Genomic DNA, 15,765 nt, shown 5'->3' on the forward strand with positions numbered 1-15,765 from the left:
CTGCTCCTGAGTAACGTTAAGAAAAATTACATACAATGTGGAAATAAGCAGGGTGGTTTCGTGGCCTTTAAACACCGTTCTGGAGGGGCACCTGGGTGGCTCAGTCGGTTAAGCGTCTGACTTCGGCTCAGATCATGCTCTAACAGTTCGTGAGTTTGAGCCCCGCATCGGGCTCTGTGCTGACAGCTTGGAGCCTGGAGCCTGCTTCAGATCCTGTCTCTGTCTCCCTGCCCCTCCCCTACTCGCTCCTTGTCTCTCTCTCTCTGAAATATAAAACATAAAAAAAAATTTTTTAAAGAACAACAACACCATCCTGGAGCACTGTCCTATGAGCTTGACTAAGGTTCAGCTGACTCTCTAAGGGAATGTGACTTGTCTGGTATGTAGTGTGCTACTGATCAGTACTCAGATATTTGGGAAATCTGTAAAGTTAGAGGCCAACTTACAGAAAACTGGTAAAGTGTGATGATTTTGTTTTCTGCCCAGTTGAAAAGATCCCAAAACTTATGCGTCTTTTTCTTTTATAAAGTTTATTTATTTTTTTTCAATATATGAAGTTTATTGTCAAATTGGTTTCCATACAACACCCAGTGCTCATCCCAAAAGGTGCCCTCCTCAATGCCCATCACCCACCCACCCCTCCCTCCCACCCCCCATCACCCCTCAGTTTGTTCTCAGTTTTTAAGAGTCTTCTATGCTTTGGCTCTCTTCCACTCTGACCTCTTTCTTTATACTTATTTATTTTGAGAGACAGAGAGAGCAAGCAGAGGGGGGCAGAGACAGAGGGAGAGGGAGAGAATACCAAGCAGGCTCCGCACTGTCAGTTTGGAGCCCAATGCAGGGCTCGAACTCGTGAACCGTGAGATCATGACCTGAGCCAAAACCAGGAGTCAGATGCTTAACCGACTGAGCCACCCAGGCGCCCCTGTGTCTTTTTCCATTTAGGACATTAACCAGATTTGTATCCATGGTAGCAACGTTATTTCAATAGTCCTTTTTCTTTCCTAACTATATAAAGCCCTACTTCCCGTATCCTCTTTGAGCCAGCTGGTTGACCTTTTGACTTCCTCATTAATGATTTAAATAAATATCGGACGCTGGGTCACTGCCAGTTGGTATAGGAATTATGTTTTTAATATTGTGAAAATTAGGCTTTGTTAGTACCCTCTTCAAGCAAGGATTTTCTTATCAACTAGGAGACAATATGGTAAGTCACTATAAAATTGAATGTTACTTTTGTTAAAATAAAAAGCTGGACAAGAGTTGTAGGTATCGAATTTATTTCAGCTTGAAAGAAAGAACAATACAACAGGTTTGATAACAGCTTACACTGTCTCAACAGAAAGTGTAAGCATCAGTCTTACGAACGGTTTGAGAAAAGAAAAATCTGTAGTCATTCCAATTTAGAATTGAAATGCTGGGCCTGCATATAAATGTCAAGATCCTAATTCATCTTTCTCACTGGAAAGTTTTTAAGAGTTTGACCAAATCAGTACGTCTGGTCGTCTGAATGTCTCATTGTCTCTGCAGATGGTTAACCGAGCAGTATAGTTTGCAGCAGGACTCGTTCTTTGCTTATCTGACTCTAGCAGCCGATTTTTTTAAGTTTACTTATTTGTTTATTTGAGAGACACAGAGACAGCGCGAGTAGGGGAGGGGTAGTGAGAGAAGGAGAGAGAAGGAATCCCAAACAAAATCCACACTGCCAGCGCCGAGCCCGATGCTGGGGCTTGAACTCACGAAACCAGGAGACTGTAACCTGAGATGAAACCGAGAGTCTGACGCTCAACGGACTGAGCCGCCCAGGTGCCCCTCTAGCAGCTGATTTTTGATTGGCTTTCATCAGGCTGCACCAGTTGACTTCCACTCCCATTGAGGTTTTTCATAAGTCGTTGGCAATTCTACAACATTACAGTATAGCTAATGAAACATAAGTTGTAGGGCCCTTCAGTTGTATGGCTCCTGTACGTATCCTAGAAGGGGCCCTAGCAATTTGCTCTTCATAATTTTGTATTATTTTTCTTAAAAAGGACCCAACCTCCCCCCCCCAAAAAAAAAAGAAAGAAAGAAATCCTACTCTTAAAAGTCCCAGGAAGTATCAGGCCTGCTTAGTTAGGTGTTGGCCATCTATGTGATAACCATTTTCTTGTGTAAGATTTAGGAAATGTTATCAAATATCCTTTCACTAAAACTTTTGCCTTGTGCATCAGTTATTTTGCCCAAATCTTTCTTTTTCACTACTGTGGAATTATTTTTATATGATACAAATGTTGATGAGTAGCCACGATGTGGGTTGGGATCTTCTAGATGTCAGATTAAGACTTTTTTTTCTTTTTTTTCTCCACGGGTAGAGGAAACCAGAAAATATGATCTCTCATTTAGCTTGGGTGAAATGGGAAGTTGCTCTCTTTTGTTAATAAAATCGCAAGGAGGGGCACCTGGGTGGCTCAGTCGGTTGGGCTTCTGACTTCGGCTTGGATCATGATCTCACGGCTCGTGAGTTCTAGCCCCACGTCAGACTCTGTGCTGACAGCTCAGAGCCTGGAGCCTGCTTCAGATCCTGTCTCTGCCTCTGTCTCTCTGCCCCTCCCCTGCTCATGCACTGTCTCTCTCTCTCTCTCTCTCTCTCTCTCTCTCTCTCAAATATAAATAAACATATAAAAATAATTAAAAAAAATAAAATCACAAGGATAAAAACAAACTTCATGAACTTCCACACTCTGATTACCTCTGTGGGTTTAGTTTTATCCTAGTTTGTCCCTTTCCTGAAAAGTATTGAAATGAATATTTGGAAGATGGAAATTCTACTATAAATTTTTTTTTTTAAATTCCAGAAGCTATTTTTTTAAATAGTTTCCACTGGAACTGCTTTGCTTGTAAAAAGTTACTGGAATTATTTTTATTTTATGCTGCTAAATCCATTCACTGCTGAGACGTCTTTCTAGACTCTTCCACCCTCCCCACCCTAATCTGAGTAAGAAGTCTGTTTCCCCTGTTATTCCTCTTTTGTACTAACTTGCAAATACTTTTTTCTTGGTTTACGTTAAGAATTTCAGCAATAGCAGTGACTAAGATAGCCTATGCTAAGAGCAGTCGGATGAAGCACAGCATTTGTAACCTGATCACACACGATTTTTGATGCTTTTAAAAATAATTAGCATTGGTGAATAAGGTACTAAAAGAAAATTGGTAAGAAGTACCTAAAAGCTAACGTATGAGCTGAATGTTGGCTCAAAAATCCACTAAAAGAAAAAAAAAATTATTGCCTGAGCAATTTTTTTTTAAACCTTCCAATACCCTTCTTCAGTACCTATGGGATTCTTATTGACAGAGTTGACTCCCACTGTGATGGCTAGCCTCTGAGATGACACCCCAAAGGTGTCATTCATTCCCTTGTTTAGTCCCCTCCCTTAGTGAATCAGGACCAGCCCTGGTGCGACCAATAGAATCCAGTGAAAGTGATACTGCGTGGCTTCTGTGGCGTGCAGCTTCTGTCTTGGCCTCTTGGAACGTTTACTCCTGGAGCCCTCAGCACGAGATGCGAAGCCCGACTAGCCTAAGGCCACCTTGCCGGAGAGATCACATGAAGATCCCCTGAGATATCATATAGAGTTATTTCTGGCCAGTCCCCTAGCCATCCGAATCCTCCCAGCTGAGGGTCTACACTCAGCATGGAACAGAGCTCAAGTGTCCCCATTAAGGGGCGCCCGGGTGGCTCAGTCCGTTAAGCATCTTGACTCTTGATTTCGGCTCCAGTCAGGATCTCCTGGTTCGTGAGTTCGAGCCCCACGTGGGGCTCTGCGCTGACAGTGCAGAGCCTGCTTGGGATTCTTGGTCTCCCTCTCTGTCTATCCCTCTCCCATTCGCTCTCTATCTCTTTCTCTCAAAAGAAATAAATGAACATTAAAGAAATAAATGAACATTAATTTTTTTTTTTAAATAGAGTAGGGATTTTTTCCAGCGGCTGTTGCTGCCGTAATTGATTTATTCGTGCTGTGGAGGTATACCTCTTCAGGTCTGTCTTCTGAGAAGCCACAATGTCACTTCTGTGGTCGCGACACGTGGGGAACCCAGACTCTCTCAGGAGCCTGTGGCTAGGTACAAACCCACAACCCAACTTAAAAAAAAAACTTTTTTTAATGTTTATTTATTTTTGAGAGACAGAGCGAGCGAGCAGGGGAGGGGCAGAGAGAGAGAGAGAGAGAGAGAGAGAGAGAGAGAATCTGAAGCAGGCTCCAGGCTCCCAGCGCTTGACCGATGGATAACCATTCTGTTATTGATTGGCCAGCAGTTTCTGTGGTTATCTTCCTTGAGAATGGGAACTAAGATATAAAGAGATTGTAGCATGCACTTGGACAGGAAGGCCAGGAGGAATCAGGGTGGGATGGCTGTTCTCAGCCACGTATATGGTATATGCCCATGAGTACGTAAAGAGAGCTGGTTTGCACACACACAAAAAAGCAGTAATGAGAATCCATGGTGGGAAGGGAAGAGAAAAAGAGAGAGGAGCAGAAAAGAAAGAGTAAGAAAGAGAAAGAAAGAACAGGACAGAGCTCTGTACTAGCTCTGTTCCCTGGCTTTCTAATCCTGAGTTCTTAAATTTTAATTTAATTTAATTTTTTATTTTAATTTTTGGTGAGGAGTGATGGTGGGATGGAATTTTTTTAGTAAATTTTTAAGTGTTTATTTTTGAGAGAGAGAGAGAGAGAGAGAGAGAGAGAGAGAGAGCACAGCGGGGGAGGGGCAGAGAGAGGTGGGGACAGAGGATCTGAAGCAGGCTCCATGCTGGCAGCAGACAGCCCGATGTGGCGCTCAAACTCACGAACCAGGGGATCATGACCTGCCCCAAAGTCAGATGCTTAACTGACTGAGCCACCTCACCCCCCCCCGCCCCGGGTTGGGATTACAATTTTTTTTATTTTTTATTTTTTTGTATTTTAGAGAGAGCGAGGGAGAGGGGCAGAGAGAGAGAGAGAGAGAGAGAGAGAGAGAGAGAGACTCTTAAGCAGGCTCCACGCTCAGCACAGAACCAACATGGGGCTCAATCCCACGACCCTGGGATCATGACCTGAACTGAAATCAAGAGTTGGATGCTCAACCAACTGAGTCACCCAGGCACCCCGGTGGGATGGAACATAACAGAAAGGACTTTATCTTCACTTTTGCTTAGGATCCCAAAGATTACTGTTGGATATAGATTTTTTAAAAAAATTTTTTAGTGTTTATTTATTTTCGAGAGAGACAGAGACAGAATGTGAGTGGGTTAGGGGCAGAGAGAGAGGGAGACACAGAATCCGAAGCAGGCTCCAGGCTCCAAGCTGTCAGCACCAGAGCCTGACACGGGGCTCAAACTCACGGACCATGAGATCATGACCTGAGCCGAAGTCGGATGCTCAACCGACTAAGCCACCCAGGCGCCCCTGGATATAGATTTTTGTTTTAGGTTTGAGTTTCTTGTTAATGAATACTGCAAAACTATGAGAGTTTTAGGGATCGTTCCTCTAAAATTAGTTTTGTTGGGGCACCTGGGTGGCTCAGTCAGTTAAGCATCTGACTCTGGCTCAGGTCATGATCCTGCAGTTCGTGAGTTTGAGTCCCCCATCTGGATCCGCACTGACTGTGCAGAGCCTGCTTGGGATTCTCTCTCTCTGCCCCTCCCCCACTTGCACTCTAAATAAATAAATAAATAAATAAATAAAAATAAAATTAGTTTTGTTGTTTGTTCATTAAGAGGAACAGCATCACTGTGGGACAGAGCCCCCATAGGCATCAGATGGCCTACACAGATACTTTACTTCTTTATTTCAGATCAGTCAGAAGGGAACACATTCAGGGTACGAGTGAGCTCTGGGTTTTTCTTGTCCCTGCTCAACCACTCTCATTGTGACCACAGATTAGTCCCTTCATCTCTGTGTACCTGTTTCCTCCACTCTACTACACGGTGGTCACAATTTTAACCTTCTATGACTCTAAAATATCTAGGGGTCTTATCCAAAACATCGTCACACAGACCTTTCATCTCAGTCTGAAGAAGAAAAAGTATGTGCTAGGTCAAGACCCTGTTGCCTAAGATCTGGAACTGATATTTGCAGTAATTTCTAATACCTGAGCACATGCACTTTTTCTTCCTGATTGTGCAGTAAAAGACAGGAAGTGAAAAAGGGAACATTCTTAATGCTCAAGTTAAGTCAGAGACCCATTTAGGATACATACTCTAAATGTAAATAAGGGTGGGAAAGTAAAAAGTTAACCAAATTTGAACCTGAACTGATCTGCATTTGCTGTCCCACCAAGATGTCAAAATACTGTACTCAGAGAATTAAAATAACCTTTTTTTCTATTACAGAAGCAATACATGTGTATTGTAGTAAATTTGGCCCAAGGGTAACAAATGTTAATATTTAGTGTGTATATATATATATATATATATATATATACATATATTTAAACCTTCAGACAGACCCTATGCCATTTGCTCAGAGCTGTTTATATGGCAATGCTTGTGTCCTTCCCTAGGCTATAAATTCCAGAGGAGAACCCCTTTACTAGGACATCTCGCCCCCGCCTCATCGCACACACACTTCAGACACTGTCTTCGATAAGGAATATAGAAAAGGTTGTAAATGCTTCCTTCACTAGCATGCATTCATTCATGCATGCATTCATTTGACAAACATCTTATCGAGCACCTAGCCTGGAGCTGAGCCAGGCCTAGGGAATTCAAAGATACATGCTCTTTGAGATCGGCTCTTTGGTCTCAAGAAATTCACATTTCTAATAGAGAATACACAAACAATTATTTTATTAAGTACTTGTGCAATTTTAGAGTGATATGCAGAAGTATTAAGAAAACACAGAAGAGAGGGCAAAGGGGGGTGTGGCTGGGGGAAGTTTCCGGAAGGGGCGACGCTGGCCAGAAGGTGTGGGGCGGGTGTGATGAGGAGAAAATTAACGAATTTCAGGGCCCCTTCCTGTGTCAGCCGCAGTTCCTGCTCCCTCGCCACTTGCATCATAAAACTGAAGCTTAATGTTCAACTAGGGATCCCTCCCGCGCCTAGAACTTGGAAACTGAGAACCAAGGGCAAAAAGACGGCGGAGCCAGCACTCCCAGCGGCTAGAGAGCCCCAGGGAGTCCTCGGAGGGGCGGGGCCGGGCTGGGGGCGGGGTCGGCCTTGCGTGCGCCAGAGCCGGCCGGGCCCGCCACTGGGGGCCGGCGCAGGAGCGGGGCGCGGATTGGTTGTATGGGTCCGTCGACCTCTCTTCATAGGCCGCGCAGGGCCGCTCGCGGGGCTTTGATTGGCTCACGGGGCGCCGAGTGGTCATTGGCTGCGATGGGTCGTCTGGGCGACTAGGAGGAAAAAGAGAAGGGGTGTTGGGCCTGGCGGGCTAACCCGGATTGGGGACAGCTGGCGGTTCCGCGGGGCGGTGTCCGGAGAGCTGCGGGGCCCGGGAGCCCGGGGTCCACGCCACACTCCCAGGAGGTGCCCGAACCAGCGGGCCGGCGAGGAGTAGCGGCCAGCGAGACCCGCAAGCCGGGACCATGGGCTGCTTCTTCTCGAAGAGGCGGAAGGCTGAGAAGGAGTCGCAGCCCGAGGGCGAGGAGGAGCGGCCGAAGCAGTACAGCTGGGACCAGCGCGAGAAGGTAACCGAAGTCCCTCGGCCATTGGTTTCGGCCGTCCCGAGCCGCTCAGCCGGGGTCCCTGGCGGCCCCGGAGGACTGAGGGGGGCCGACCCAGCGGATGCAGTTCGCGCGCGCGCGTTCTCCTCTCTCTCACGCGAGTAGTTGGAAGTCGGGGGGGGGGGGAATGACTTTTGGGGGGGGGGAGCGGTGAAATAACAGCGCCGCGGAGGACTGTGAAAGCGCTGGAAGGCGCCTTCGAACTCATTGTCAGAGTCCTGGGGGCTTTCCCTCCGGTCCGAGGGCGGACTGTAGGGAAGGAAGCAGAGCCTCCAATGCCCCTAATCTCAGATCTGTTCATTTCACCCGCTGCGCGGAGCGGGGTTTTGTCCAGTCGTCGAGTTACACGTGGGACCGATTCTCATCTCTTTCGCCGCTCACGTTCGTTCTGTGGCTGTTTTCTCTTTTGTCTGCCCCAGCGGGTAAATCTCTTTAGTGCCTAGTGGTATATTCTACTGCTGAATTTTCTGTTACCGAGTGGACTGTTGATTTTGCTTTCCCTCCTCCCTCTTCCAGTTCCCCGAAAGGAATAATGAAAAGCGGACCAGTCTTGGAATGTGTGTTAAGACTGTATGGTGAAAATAACCAGCATAAACCGGGCAGTACTTTACTATTGTTTTCAATGAATGAAAACGCCCTTCTTTTTACTTCGGTCTATAAGCCAGAAATGAGAAAGCTTTGAAATGTCCACTGGTGTTGCACAAAACACACTTAGTCATAAATTTCATAATGTTTCCTCTTTCTACATAGTTCTGCATTTGTGCTTAGTAAATTACTTTGATAGACTTCTCAATTATTTTTCTTTTCCAGAAAAAGATTTTTTAATAAGCGTTACGAACAGTTAACTCCTTGCTTAATGCAACTTATCTTTACCCGTGAATACTTTAAAGTTGGTATTCATATTATGATTTCAGAGACCTTCCCGCATGGTTTTCAATCGCCAGAATAATTGATTCATGTAAACTCAGTTCTCCAAGTGTCAGCTTTAAGAAACTGGAAGCTTTTTGCAGAATTTTGGGTCGCAGCTCTCTGTCCCATTTTTCACATCCTTCTTAGATTGCATGGTATATTTATTCTCTTATCTATACTTGATAGTATCATTTTATTGCCTAGGAATGGAAGGTGCTGTGATATCACACACAAATATTGCACCTATGATTTAGGGCACCTGGTTAAGTGTTACGATTTCCTGGTTTCTGAGTTGGAGCCCCACATCGGGCTCTGTGCTGACAGTTCAGAGCCTGGAGCCTGCTTCAGATCCTCTCTCTGTCTCTCTGCCCCTCCCCTGCTCGCACTCTGTCTCTCTCTCCCCAAAATAAATAAACATTAAAAAAATTAAAGTTATTTGGTGGACAGTTTTTTAAAAGATTCATTTCCTCAGTCTTACTATTTCTAACAATGCTCCTTAACCTTGAACTGTCTGCTATAGAGAAGCTTGTGTGTTTGATTTTTATTTCAGCTTTTTGTTTTGAAGTCATAGGCTAAAACTAAAGTGCTTTTATTTTATTTAGAGTAGTCATGGTTGCCCTTTTGATTCATTCATTACTTCATAATAAATTGTCTTAAAGTTAACCTTTATTAATATAATGTTCAGGTTAGTTAGAATCTCATGTTAATTATTCTCCTTTTGGATACATGGGTGTGTTCTGTGATTTTTTTTTCTTTTGCTTTTTGGCTAAGTAAATGCATCGAAAAATACAGTAGTGGACACCAACACCTAAGCTTTCTGCCCCATATGAGCATGTAATAAACTTTCAATTGTAGACACTATTTTGTGATCACAGGGAACATTTTGGGGGAACACTACTAGGTACTGTAGTTGTAGAGGTGGAAGACCTATTACTGGATATGTAAAATAAGCTCATGCCTCTGGATATGTGCATAATAAAAGTTAAAATCTTGATCAAGTCATCTACTCAGAATTTTCTAACTAAATGAGCATTATATTATGAAAACAGTCCAGTTTTAAAATATGTTGGGGGCACCTGGGTGACTCAGTCCATGAAGCTTCTGACTCGTGGTTTCAGCTCAGGTCATGATCTCATGTTCATGGGTTCAAGCCCTGCATCAGGCTCTGCACTGATAATACAGAGCCTGCTTGAGATTCTGTCTCTCTGCCCCTTCCCTGCTTGCTTGCTCGCTCTCTCTCTCTCTCTCTCTCTCACTCTCAGAATAAATAAACATAAAAAAAATTTGTTGGACTTGGGGTGCCTGAGTAGCTCAGTTGGTTGAGCGTCCAACTTCGACTCAGGTCATGATCTCACAGTTCGTGAGTTTGAGCCCTGCATTGGGTTCTCTGCTGTCAGGAGGAACCCACTTCAGATCCTCTGTCCCCCTCTCTCTCTGCACCTCCCCTGCTCATGCTTGCTGTCTCTCTCTCTCTCTCTCTCTCTCTCTCTCTCAAAAATAAATAAACATTAAAAAAATCTGTTGGACTGTTCGAGAAAGAGAATTACCAGCTTACATTTTGAGACAGTGGAGGTACCACATTTCCCAACATTGCTTTTTTCTTTTTGGGATTTTTCTTTTTCTTTTGGAATTATTAGGAGTTCACTCTACGGTGCCTCATTTATGGTAGCCTACTAAATTTTATATGATTTTAAAGATTTTTTTTCTAGTTCCTTATCTCTCGTGAGGCCAGTTTGGGCTAGTGTACAAATGTTCTGGATTAGTCCAATGATACTTTTACTGAGTTTAGCATGGTCTTGCTTGCTCCTAGAAGACTTTAGTTGTACCTTATAAGGAACAGAATGCAAATACGTCCCAGAGAACATAAGCGAGATAAGTTTTAAAGTTACATCAGACAATTGCCATTCAATTATAGATGTAAAAACAAAATGCATTGCCTGAAAAATTTCCTTGCAATGTGGAAAAGTGGTGTCTAAATTTTTCCTTAGGTTGTGTAATCAGAGTATCTTTATGGAGAGGCGCCCTCTGGGTTTTGGGTTTTGACTTGTGTAATTGAGTTGGTCTTAGGGGACTGAAGCTGGGAGAAATTGTCTCAGGATGTTTGGAGACTAGGTGTTGTCATGGCAACTGATTTACTGTAATCAACAGTGTATGAAGCTTATTTTCTATTGCTGCTAACTTTGAAAAAGTAAAAAAGTTACTGTACAATTACTACATTGGCATGAGAAATATTTTCGGATTGTAACATCAGTTTTTTAAATCATTTGGAAAGAGGGGCTCCTGGGTGGCTCAGTCGGTTAGGCGGCCGACTTCGGCTCAGGTCATGATCTCACGGTCTGTGAGTTCGAGCCCCACATCGGGCTCTGTGCTGACAGCTCAGAGCCTGGAGCCTGTTTCGGATTCTGTGTCTCCCTCTCTCTGACCCTCCCCGTTCATGCTCTGTCTCTGTCTCAAAAATAAATAAACGTTAAAAAAATTTTTTTTAATCATTTGGAAAGAAATGCTTTTACCCTTGTTATCTGTGCTGCCTCTCACAGTTAGACAAATTATTCTATATATATATATATATATACACACACACACATATATACATACATATATATGTATGTATATATGTGTGTGTGTGTGTATATATATGTGTGTGTGTGTATATATATATATATATATATATGCACTCCAACACCAAGGAAGACTCAAAATTCTAAGAATTATCCCTGCCCTAAATGAGCAGGCTGGCTTTATTGAGTTAAAATAGGAAATAATTTAAGTATAAACAAAGAAAAGAGGAGTGGTATAGAAAAGAAGTTTTCATTTTCTGGTTATTCATACCAATACTCTCCCTAGATGATAGAAATGAGGATTAGTCCTCTAAACAATGCTGGCCTAAGTATGAAATTTGTGAATTTGAGTATGAGCAACACATCTTGTATCCATTACACTTATCTCATGTTTGGTAGAAATAAAACTAAACAAAAGCCTTCTACCAGGGATTCGAGTAACTGCGTTTTATTTGGTGTCTGTGTCGTGACCTATCCAATAAAGCAGTCAATTTGTGTATTTCAGGTTCTTTGGCTATAAAATGGGACAGTGATAAAGAATTTTTTACTATTTAATAAGGTAAAGCCCTGGCCTGAGGGGTTAGACAACAGTGGTCACCTCTGAGGATAGAACTCACACCAGAGATTGCCAGGGAGGAGGGGGACGGGGGGGGGGGGCAGAACCGGTCTTATTATAAAGCAGATCATAATTCCTAGGGTTGTTCATCAGCAGAAGGAATGGCTTTGTGAGGAACTGATGTGCATATTAATCAAAAGATTCAGACAGTGCCTGGATGACCACCTACTAGAAAGAAGCATCTGCATTGAGGAGGGGGCTAGATGCTGTTTTTAGCGTTTTAAGTATGAACAGTGCATATTCTAGGTATCCATTGCTGCATACCAAACCACTCTAAAACTTAAGGGCTTAGAACAATGGCAAGTACTTATTTTGTTCACAACTCTGCAATTTGTGTAGGGCTTAGCAAGGTTGACTCTCCCCTCTGTATGGCATCAGATGCAGCAGCTTGACTGAGGACTGGAAGATCTGCTTTCAAATATAGCTTAATAACAGAGCTGGCTGGCATGTTGATCTGGCTTTCGACTAGGAGCTCAGCTAGGGCTGAGGGCCAGGGGCCTTATAGTTGCGGCTTCCTTGCAGCGTGATGGCTGGGTTCTAAAGGCAAGTGCCCTAAGAGGGACTGGCAGAAGGTGCATGACGTTTTCTTTTCTTTTTTCTCTTTTCTTTTTTCTTTTCTTTTCTTTTCTTTTCTTTTCTTTTCTTTTCTTTTCTTTTCTTTCTTGACTCTGAATTCTCTTTATTTTTTTTTTTAATTTGTATTTTCCTTTTTTTTTTTAATATAATTTATTGTCAAGCTGGCTAACATACAGGCATGTACAGGGTGCTCTTGGTTTCGGGGGTTGATTCCCGTGATTCATTGCTTCCGTACGACACCCAGTGCTCATCCCAACAGGCACCCTCCTCAATGCCCGTCACCCGTTTCCCCTCTCTCCCCTGCCGCCCCATCCACCGTCAGTTTGTTCTCTGTATTTAAGAGTCTCTCATGGTTTGTCTCCCTCTCTGTTGGAAACTATTTTTCCCCCCTTCCTTTCCCCCTGCATGGCGTTTTCTAACTAGCCTCTTAAGTGATGTAGCATTACTTCTGCCACATTCTGTTCACGTTCAAGGGGAGGGGACCTCTTGGTGGGAGGAGTGTTAAAGAATTTGTCTACGTGTTTTACAAGACCAGTGCTCTAACCCCTGAGCTATGAAGCCAACCATTGTCTACGTGTTTTAAATCTTTTTTTAAAAATATTTATTTATATTTGAGAGAAAGAGAGCACGCCCGTGAGCAGGCGAGGAGCAGAGGGAGAGGGAGACAGGATCGAAATGGGCTCTGCCTTCACAGCGGGGAGCTGGATTTGGGGCTCAAACTCATGAACTGTGAGATCATGACCTGAGCCAGAGTTGGATGCTTAACCGACTGAACCTCCCAGCCACCCCCACATGTTTTAAATCTTTTACGTGAAGTTGTCGTTACTGCTTTTAAGCGATAACTAGCTTTTTGTTTATTTGTTTTCAAAATAGCTTTATCAGTAATCAGGAAAATTAAAATTAAAATCGCAGCGAGATATCACCTTACACCTGTCAGAATGGCTAAAAGCAGAAACTCCAGAAACACCCAAGTGTTGGCGTGGATGTGGAGAAAAAAGAATCCTCTTGCACTGTTGCTGTTGGTGGGAATGCAAACTGGTGTGGAATACAGTATGGAGGTTCCTCAAAAAGATAAAAAATAGAACTACCCTATGATCCAGTAACCACACCACTTGGTAGTTACCCAAAATATACAAAAACACTAATTTGGAGGGATATATATACCCCTGGGTTTATTGCAGCATTATTTACAATAGCCAAATTATGGAAGCAGCCCAAGTGTCCTTCAGTAGATGAATAGACAAGACGTGGTGTACATATATATCAGCATATTATTCAGCCATAAAAAGAATGAAATCTTGCCATTTGCAGCAACATGGATGGAGCTAGAAAGTATAACGCTAAGCGAAATAAGCCAGTCGAAGAAAGACAGATACCATATGATTTCACCCATGTGTGGAATTTGAGAAACAAAACAAATGAACAAAGGAAGAAAACAGAGAGAGACAAACCAAAAAACAGACTCTTAACTATAAAGAACAAACAGATGGTTATCAGAGGGGAGGGGAGTGGGGGTATGGGTGAAATAGGTAAAGGGGATCAAGAATACACTTATCTTGGGGCGCCTGGGTGGCTCAGTCAGTTATACGTCTGACTTTGGCTCAGGTCATGATCTCACGGTTTGTGAGTTCGAGCCCCGCATTGGGCTCTGTGCTGACAGCTCAGAGTCTAGAGCCTGCTTCAGATTCTGTGTCTCCCTCTCTGTCTCTCTGCCCCTCCCCTGCTCATGCTCTGTCCCTTTTTCTCTCAAAAATAAATAAACATTTAAAAAAATTTTTTAAAGTACACGTATCTTGATGAACACTGAGTAATATACGGAGCTGTTGAATCACTGTACTGTACTCCTGAAATTAATATAACACTGTATGTTAACTACACTGGAATTAAAATTTAAAAAAAAATTAAAAATGTGTTTAGTCCTGAAAAGGACTAGTAATAAATGTCTAAATTTTCTAAAGTTTTTATAATAAGCACACCTTATTTTTTTTTTTGAGGGAGAGAGAGAGAGCGCGCGTGTGTGCGAGAGCACCCATGAGAGAGGGGCAGAGGGAAAGGGAGAAAGAGAATCCTAAGCAGGCTCCAAACCCAGTGCAAGCCCTACATGGAGCTCGATCACAAGACCATGAGATCATGATCCGAGTCAAAATCAAGAATTGGTCGCTTAACTGACTGAGCCACCCAGGCACCCCAGGCACACCTTATTTCTATAATCAGATATATATGCAATGTATATAAATAGAAATATTAATAAAAATGTGATCTCTGGGACCAAATATATAATTAATGGATACCTTGAAAGACTAATATAGATTTCTACTTGACTGTTGATTATAATTCTGTTCAAATCTGTACAAACATAAAACCAGGCATAAATCCCTTATGGTTATACCATTCTAAAATGATAAAATAAAAAGAAAAATTTTAAGCACATGTAAGTATAAAGCTAATTAAATTAAAAAACAACTTTAATATTAAAAAGTAACTTTAATGAGATAGAATTCATCTACCATACAACTTACTCGAATTGTACAGTTCAATAGTTTTAATAACTTCACAGGGTTATGGTACCATCGCTATGATCTAATTCTAGAACACATTCATCTCCCACAAGATATCCATACCTATTAGTAGTTATTCCCACTTCTCCCTGCCCCCCCCCCCCCCGCTGGAAACCACAATTTTACTTTCTATCTCTATAGATTTGCCAAATAACGCAGTATTTAGTCTTTTGTTACTGGCTTCTTTCATTTAGCATATTTTTGAGATTCACCCATATTGTAGCATGTATCAGTACTTTATTCCTTTTTATTGGTGAATAATATTCCACACAATAGATATTCACTTATAAATTTTATTTGTCCAGGGGCGCCTGGGTGGCTCAGTTGGTTGAGCATCCGACTGCGGCTCAGGTCATGATCTCACAGTTTGTGGGTTCGAGCCCCGCTTCAGGCTCTGTGCTGACAGCTCAGAGCCTGGAACCTGCTTCAGATTCTGTGTCTCCTTCTCTCTCTCTCTCTCTGCCTCTCCCCTGCTCATGCTCTGTCTCTCTGTCTCTCAAAAATAAATAAATGTTAAAAAATTTTAAATAAAATGAAATAAATTTTATTTGTCCAGTTTATGTATCCATTCATCAGCTGATGGACGTTTGGGTTGTTTTCACTTTTGGGCCATTACAAATAATGCCGCTGTGAATATTCATGTACAAGTTTTTGTGTGGACATATATTTTTATTTCTCTTGGGGTCATCCCTAGGAGTGGAATTCCTGAGTCATATAGTAACTTCTGTGTTTAACTTTTTGAAGCTCTGCCAAGCTTTTTAAAAGTGTACCATTTTATTTTATTTTATTTTTCATGTTTATTTTTGAGAGATAGAGAGACAGAGCACGAGTGAGGGAGGGGCAGAGAGAGAGGGAGACACAGAATCCGAA

At 42.7% G+C, this 15,765-nt stretch overlaps 1 protein-coding gene across 2 annotated transcripts in view; it reads left to right on the forward strand.

The window, feature by feature from the left end:
* The first annotated feature begins 7,350 nt into the window (after positions 1–7,350).
* RP2 (RP2 activator of ARL3 GTPase) overlaps positions 7,351–15,765 on the forward strand; it is a 49,740-nt gene continuing 41,325 nt past the window's right edge. The window contains exon 1 of one of the 2 annotated variants that reach the window (XM_047076126.1): positions 7,351–7,642. In XM_047076126.1, the coding sequence (XP_046932082.1) occupies positions 7,541–7,642 (102 nt within the window). In that variant the 5' untranslated portion in view covers positions 7,351–7,540. The remainder of the gene's footprint in view (positions 7,643–15,765) is intronic. The other variant, XM_047076125.1, reaches the window with a different exon arrangement.

This window comes from Lynx rufus, unplaced genomic scaffold, assembly GCF_022079265.1.
Source record: "Lynx rufus isolate CCGP_SWC_20201006 ecotype Redwood Valley unplaced genomic scaffold, mLynRuf1.p SCAF_14, whole genome shotgun sequence".
NCBI lineage: Eukaryota > Metazoa > Chordata > Mammalia > Carnivora > Felidae > Lynx > Lynx rufus.